The sequence below is a fragment of the Chiloscyllium plagiosum genome, chromosome 20 (assembly GCF_004010195.1).
Source record: "Chiloscyllium plagiosum isolate BGI_BamShark_2017 chromosome 20, ASM401019v2, whole genome shotgun sequence".
Lineage (NCBI taxonomy): Eukaryota > Metazoa > Chordata > Chondrichthyes > Orectolobiformes > Hemiscylliidae > Chiloscyllium > Chiloscyllium plagiosum.
Genome location: NC_057729.1, coordinates 21,632,089 through 21,639,930, shown reverse-complemented (window position 1 = coordinate 21,639,930; position 7,842 = coordinate 21,632,089). Strand labels below are relative to the sequence as shown.

Sequence of the window (7,842 nt, the reverse complement as noted above, 5' to 3'; positions counted from 1 at the left end):
TGTCAGTTCAGAAATGCTCTTGATGTATGGTAATGTGGCTAGTCCTTTGGGTTGTGGCGTGAGTATCCGTTTTTGTTGATGAAATTGCGTGAGTATCCGTTTTTGGCGAATACCTTGTACAGGTGTTCTTCTTCCTCTTTTTGCAGTTCTGGTGTGCTGCAGTGTGTTGTGGCCCTTTTGAACAGTGTCTTGAAGCAACTTCTTTTATGTGTGTTGGGGTGGTTGCTTTCGTAGTTCAGGACTTGGTCTGTGTGTGTGGTTTTCCTGTATACCTTTGTGGTGAATTCTCCGTTTGGTGTTCTCTGCAGCACACCAGAACTGCAAAAAGAGGAAGAAGAACACCTCTACAATGTATTCACCAGAAACAGATACCCCTGCAATTTCATCAACAGATGCCTAAGGGAAAGACAACAGAATGAGGAATACCACAACCCAAAGGACTAGCCACGTTACCATACATCAAGAACATTTCTGAACTGACAGCAACACAAGTTCCCAGCTCGGCAAACAGAACCACAACAGACCACCTAATGTTGGGTACATATGAATCAGTAACAGACTAATGAATTGGCCAACTAGGATGTGTAAGAAATCTTCATGGTGATAAAACTATATTTCAGGAGGCATAGTTCATAACTGAGAATTGTAGCTTTTGAAATCTTCTAAAAGAGAATCATTTATTTTATGATCGTTGACAAACTGAAAACTGCTTCTTCAAACTGTTTTTGATTCATCCATGGGATTAGGATATTGTTGGTTGGGGCAACATTTATTGTCCATCCCTAATTACCTTGAACCAAATGGCTTATCACACCTTTTTAGAGAGCAATTAAGAGTAAACTACATTCCTGTGAATCTACAATAGGCCAGACCTAGTAAAGAAGGCAGATTTTCTTCCCTAAAGGACTTCAATGAATCGTGTGGGTATTTGCAATTATGGTTATATGGTTACCATTAGACTAGCTTTTAATTTCAGATTTTTTTTTAACCCCAATGAGATTCAAACTAATATACCCAGAACATTAGCCTGGGACTTTCGATTAATGGTTCAGTAATGTTAACACTAAGCCACCACCTCCCCAAATTACGAGAAAATATTTGGTTGTTTAAGGTTAACTTACGGACTGATTGTGTAACTTTGATAAAAAGTCAGAAAATCTGCATATTCTTCTTGCAGATTTTGACTTTCTCCCCTAAAATCTGTTACAAATGCTTAAATTAGGGTTTTGTCTATAATTGTACACAATTAAAACAAAAAGTTTGCCTCTTTCTTCAGCTTTCTGAAGTCTCAAAATTTAAAATGATCATCTTTATGCTGCAACTCCATCGTGCCTTTACTTTTCCTTATATCCATAACTGCCTTCAGCCCTTTGGCAGGCTTAAATCCTTACGAAAGTGCAGTTTCTCTAGTTTTAGTTATCTGAATATTCATCTGCATCTTTTCACACCATAATTTTAGATCAGTACATCCTATTCTTTTGGAATTATTGGTTCTTGACTGTCTTTTTCACCACTTCTAATTATTCCAAATAATTCCACTTCTCCCAAGTTCCACACAACACTTCTTATTAGCTCAGCAACAACCAGTAGAAATTGATCAGTAAGTAACTTGAGACTAGTTGATGATCCCTTTATTTAATACTGGTGAGGTGTTCTTCCTGCTGCTGAATGGATGCTTAGCTGAATGAGGTTAAAGGGTTAGCTAGAATGTTGATGTCAGAAATGACACAACATGACCCTGTTAGAGTCAAAACAGCTTTACACACTGATTGACATCACGCTTTGTCTATTCTGTGTATACTTGTCAGGCACAGCGATACACTAGTTTGGGGCGGCATGGTGGCTCAGTGATTTAGCACTGTTGCCTCACAGCACCAGGGTCCCAGGTTCAATTCCAGCCTCAGGTGACTGTCTGTGTGGAGTTTGCAATTTCTCCCCACATCTGTGTGTGTTTTCTCTGGTTTCCTCCCACAGTCAAAAGATGTACAGGCCAGGTGAATTGGCCATGCTAAATTGCCCACAGTGTTAGGTACATTAGTCAGAGGGAAATGGGTCGGTGTGGACTGGTTGGGCCGGAGGGCCTGTTTCCACACTGTAGGGAATCTAATCTAGTCTCACAATTTTAGCAACTAACCCAAAATGAAATCCTGTGTGGCCTGCTCCAGAGGGCATATGATGTGGATGCCAGTCTGGGAGTACAACACCACCCATGGGGCCAAAGAGACAGGCACATTTTTCAGTTGAAATCTCAACATGTCAGATGTGTTTTGTGAGGTATTCTGTTTATGATGTGATTACATCAAAGCTTTGCTGATACAATTTTGTCAAATGATGAGTCTTGAGTTTGACTTACCTATTTCTTCAGATATGAGATCTTGCAAAATTTTGTGTTATATTTATAAAACTTAAATAATGCATAAATTTCAGCCAAATCTAACTGAATTGGACAAATTAATGTTGGCAACTTTTCTTACCTATTTCCTTGTTGATCCTTACATTGTTCATGCCAACAATTGAAATTGAATTTGGTATGAATTTAAGGTGTGTGCTTTAGTTACCTGTGTGCAAAAGATGATGGTATGGCCAGTGGTAATAGAGTTAATACCATTCCAAGGTCACTGATAGCCAAGTTTATTATGAAATATTCAGCAGGTTTAAGGGTGTGCTTGTTCCGGTATGCTACAAACAAGAGAATACTGTTTCCAAACACGGATAAAACACCTGTCAAAACACAGTTTTTTTAACCATTAATATTAAAAGCATTTTGCAATGGAAATATTTACTCTTCATACAGATGGAAGTCCAAGTAAAGACACTTGTCTCAAAACATAATTAAAATGTATACTTGCCCATGGATTAAATTTGTCTTAAGAAAGATAAATTAACATATCACCAACTGCTAAAGCAAATTTAGATTTCCATATATCATGCAGAAAGTTGATAACTAACTTTGAGTTAAGTTATTAACAACTTGTAGGTTATGCTATTTCTTGGTTTAACCACCAGATGAACACAATGGACTGGATTTGCAATGGTAATAACAGAAATTGTTCCTGTAGTGTTTTGGTAAAACTAAAGGCAAAATCTGGTATCTGCACATGTCTAGTTGAGTGTGAAAATCTGGGAGTTGCCAATAGTGACAGTCCACTACTCCAAAGGCTGTATTTATGCATTCTTTGCCATTGGAATTAGCAATGAATTACTGATTTTGCATGACTGTAAAGACTGATAAGAAATTTAAGACATGTTCCATTGGCGGTAATTGAGCTGTTAATTCCATATTAAGTCAGAATTCTGAACAAACTCTCTGGCCTCGAAAAAAAGTAATTTTAAAGTGTCAAGTCTCATTCCTACAGAAGAAAATCTGGCTCTCAAAGTATGCTCCATGACGATCTTTCAGTTCCAGATGGTCTGTGCACTGGCCCAAAATATAAGTTACATGTGGAATGGCATTGTCAAGAGCAGAGAAGAAAGCAGTTTAGGATCTTTATTCTTATCAGCAATATGAAGGCACACGATCAGGGTGACTCCCACGTGTGAAGCATAAGTTATTAACAGTGTGAGCAACATCAATATGTTTCCAAGTGAGATTTATGTTTCCATTTCAATATCCAACTGTGCAATCAGATTTCTATATTAGAATTATCTTTGTAATTTATGTTTCCTGCTTTGTCAGCGATGAGAATTCCTCAACCTGGTTAATTAATCACCCTCTGCTGCTACCTGTCCAGTTACAAATCTGCTGTAGAATGCCGAATTCAAATGGACACCAAAAAGGAGAAAGGCTATACTCTGGAGTCCATCAAAGCTTCATGGACAGATTTTCTCAATATTAGTGTGAGTACCACTCACTCACTGCTGACTGCAAGAATCAAATAAAGGAGAAGGAAGAACTGTGAACGAGACAGCAGGAAAGAATATTTGTTGTTCCTGAAAGAGTTTGAGGAGAGGTCTATTGTTCAAAATTAAGTAGTTCTGTTGTCCTACAGCACATAACATATTTGTGTCTTTAAATAATATGCTTTCCAGAAACATTCTGCACCAGAGCTAAGAGATAGTCACTATCATGTAGGGTTGCCAAAACAGACTGAATATACAATGATCTCCCAGCTGAAACACACCTTTATAATTCAACAAAATTTTCACCACTTCCAACATTTCTGTAACTAAAAAATGAGAAGGCTGAAATAAAATGAAAAATAAAGCTTTTACAATACACTTACAAATTTTCCTCAGAGCTTTTCTATGAAGTAATCAGGGATTGGTGCTCATTTCCTGCAGATGCCAGGATAATCCAAGAGATTTGATGGATCAGAGGCATAGGCTGAAATAAGGGAGACAGGGATCTACCAAGTCTCTCGGAGGTGGAAATTAAGGAAAGAAGAAAACTAATTTCTTATAAATATATTGTTCCCTCTCCAAAATGAATAATTAATTCAGGCTGTTTTGAGCTATCAAATGGAAATTTCAGAAAAATACATAAATATAAAAAATGCACTAGCTTTCTTTTTTTATGCTTTCTATCTCATTGTATGTTATAAAAGAAGTGAGAGATAAAATCTTGATTAAATATTGCAATTGTGAACTCACTGCAACATTTTTTAGTTTTCCACAAGTGGTGTTCATCACCAAACAGGATGCTGCCATCAAGTCCAAAACGATCTTCTGCCAGTCACATAATGAGTAATGGGGGCCATGAAGTTCAATACTTGTGTGATTCTGGGTATGTAAGTGGATTCCAAAGACAGGTGGATACTAAGCAACACATCCTTTTGGTTGTTCACAACAAGGAAGGCACTAATCATACTCAAACGGCCTGCACTTGAAAAGTTCACACATTAAATGTGATTCTATAAATGGACAATATTTGCTGAATAATCCCAAGTGTGTGAAGAATTATATCCAATTTAGGGCTGTTATTTGAACTTGTAATATAATCCACTTGCATATACGGCATCTAAATATATTAGTATACACAGTCCTCTTCTTGGCTGACAGAGAACATTTACATGCACAGCACCTGCTTCAATTCAACAACAATACTAGAGAATATTATCATGAACCAAACAGTTAAAGAAAAGCATGAACCTTGAAAACATCCCATCAAATGGTAGCTAAACAGCTGCAAACAACTAATAAAATGTGATCTAGAGAAAATAATATACTTAGGTACAAATTTGATTTGATGGATAGTGTTAAGATCCCCGTGGAGATCAATTACTTTTAAGAAGAGATCAGAATTTCCCACTGTCCATCATAAAGGATCACAAGAAAGATTTCACATTTTCAGACTTATACTATGCCAAACCCACATAGACAATGCATTAAAAAACACAGGAAGTGCTGGAGAAACAGCAAGTTTGGCAGCACCTGTGAAGAGAGAGGTACAACATTAAAATTTTGAATCCAGTATGACTCCAAGAAGTGACTCTATGACTCTAGACCTGCTGAGTTTCTCCAGCATTTTCTGTTTTTATTTCAGATTTCTAGCATCTGCAATACTTTGCTGTTATAGACAACACATTACTTTGTAAACAACTAAATTACTGAACAACCAAAAAGGTACTCTCCAGTAACAACAAAAAACCCATGCTGCATTTATACATTACACTGCACACTCCATAGTTATGTAGTTTAGAATTGAATTGAATTTAATCAAAAGTTCCTACTTGCTTGAACAGGATGCATTTTCTGATTTCCCATGGTGAATCCTTAGTGAGTTTGTAAGGAGAATGTGGTTCACTCAAACCTTTGAGCATATTTAGATGGACTTCCCACTGCTAGGTAGCCTTTGGTGATTAGACAAAGAAATTATAAAATGACCATATGGCCTCTCCAGCCTGCTCCACCATTCAATCTGATCTTTGCAGATCCATTTTAAGTTCCACATTCCCCTCCTATGAACCATTGCCTAAGACATATTTATCTATCTTTGCCTTAAAAGATATTTAATTACTCTGCCTCCACTGCCTTCTGAAGCAAACAGTTCCAAAGTTTCACACACTCTCAGAGAGTAAAATATCTGTTCATCTCTGTCCTCAAAGGGCAACACATAAAATTTTAAAAAGGTAACTTCTAGCTCGGGACTGACTCACAAAAGGAAACATTTTCCATTTTCACCTTTTCAGGACCATTCAGTTTCTTATACACTGCAACCTAGTCACTTCTCACTGTTTTAAACTCCAATGGAATCATTTCCAATCTGTCCAAACTATCCTCATAAGACAACTCATTTATTCCACGTTTCAATCCAGTAAACCTCATCTGAACAACTTCCAAGGCATTTACATCCTTCCTTAAATAAGGAGACCAAAATTACACACAGTATTTGAAATACAGTCTCAACATGCCCAATATAACAGAAACACAACAGTTTGACATTTATATTCAATTCCTCTCATAATAAAAGAAAGCATTCCATTAGCTTTCTTGATTATGTACTACACTTACATCTTAGCTTTTTGTGACTCATGAACAAGAACACCCATATCCCTCTGTACCTTGGAATGGTTCAGTCATTCTCCATTAAAGTAATTTGCTGCTTTGTTCTTTCTGCCAAAGTGAACTCCTTCATATTTTCCTGCATGATTCTCGAGCTGCAGGATTTTTGCCCACCCAAACAACCTAATTATATTCATCTGCAAACTGCTTCTGTTCTTCTTATAAAAATACCTTTTTACCTATTTTGGTGTCATCTGCAAATTTTGCTATGGTCACCTCATCTAAGTCATGGATATAAATGATCAAAATGGAGGCCCAGTAGAGTGTCCTGTAGGATTCCAGTTGTCTCATGTGAGTGGGTGAAGGGGTAGGGGGCAACTAACAGGGTGAAAAGATAGAGGTGACAGTGTGCAAGGAGGTAGGATGGCAGATGGGTGTGTGATGCGGTAATGGTGATAGATATATGGATGACAGAGTTGGGAAGATAAGTGATTGCTATTAGAGTGGTTGTGTTCTAAACCCCAGGTCCTACAAAGTAGAGTCTCACTCCCTCCCTCCTCCTCTAACCTTAATTAAGAGTCCACAGACGAGCCACAAAAAGAGGGTCTAAGGAAGTTTAGATCGAAGAGTGAGGCTTCAGCTCAGGAATCTTTGACAAGGAGGTTGAGTGAAGTGATTACACCACAGTTGAAGAGGGTGAAGAAATGACTGCCCAGCTGGTTCAGTGCGCTACGTGCTTGATGTGGGAGGTCAACGACTCTGGTGTGTCGTATATGTGTGGAAAATGTGTGCACATTCAGCAATTGACCGAGCATATTGCAGCGCTGACGAAAGAACTCGAAGACCTTAGGCTCATCCGAGAGAACGAGATCTTTCTGGTCAAGACCTTCAGCGATGTTATTACACCAATCATGCCAGAAGAGAGCAGACGATGAGGAAGGCGGAGAGGAGACAGGTGCAAGAGACCCCAGGAGAAGTACCTGCGAGGAACAAGTTGAAGCTTTTGGAAACAGAGACTGATGACACTGCCAGTTCGCAAGGCAGCCAAGTTTGTCAATCAAAAGTTGCCGCAGAGGCAGAGCGGAAGAGTCGGACATCGCACAGAGCCGTGGTAATAGGGGACTCCATCGTGAGAGGAACTGACCGGGAGTTTTGTGGCAGCAGACGGGATTTAAGGATGGCGTGTTGCCTTCCTGGTGCCAGGGTGAAAGACATCGCGGACAGAGTGCAGGAAATCCTCAAGGATGAGGGTGAAGAGCCAGAGGTGGTGATACATGTCGGCACAAATGATGTCGGGAAGAAGAGGAGGAACATACTACAGCGAGACTTCGGAGAACTAGGAAGAAGGCTGAAAAGCAGGACATCCAAGGTGGTTATCTCCGGTTTGCTTCCAGTTCCTCG

At 38.8% G+C, this 7,842-nt stretch overlaps 1 protein-coding gene across 2 annotated transcripts in view; it reads right to left on the bottom strand.

Moving 5' to 3' along the window:
• Nucleotides 1–7,842, bottom strand: part of LOC122559907 (opsin-5-like) — a 55,091-nt gene that overhangs the window by 7,574 nt on the left and 39,675 nt on the right. The window contains exon 4 of one of the 2 annotated variants that reach the window (XM_043710011.1): nucleotides 2,559–2,721. In XM_043710011.1, the coding sequence (XP_043565946.1) occupies nucleotides 2,559–2,721 (163 nt within the window). The remainder of the gene's footprint in view (nucleotides 1–2,558; nucleotides 2,722–7,842) is intronic. The other variant, XM_043710013.1, reaches the window with a different exon arrangement.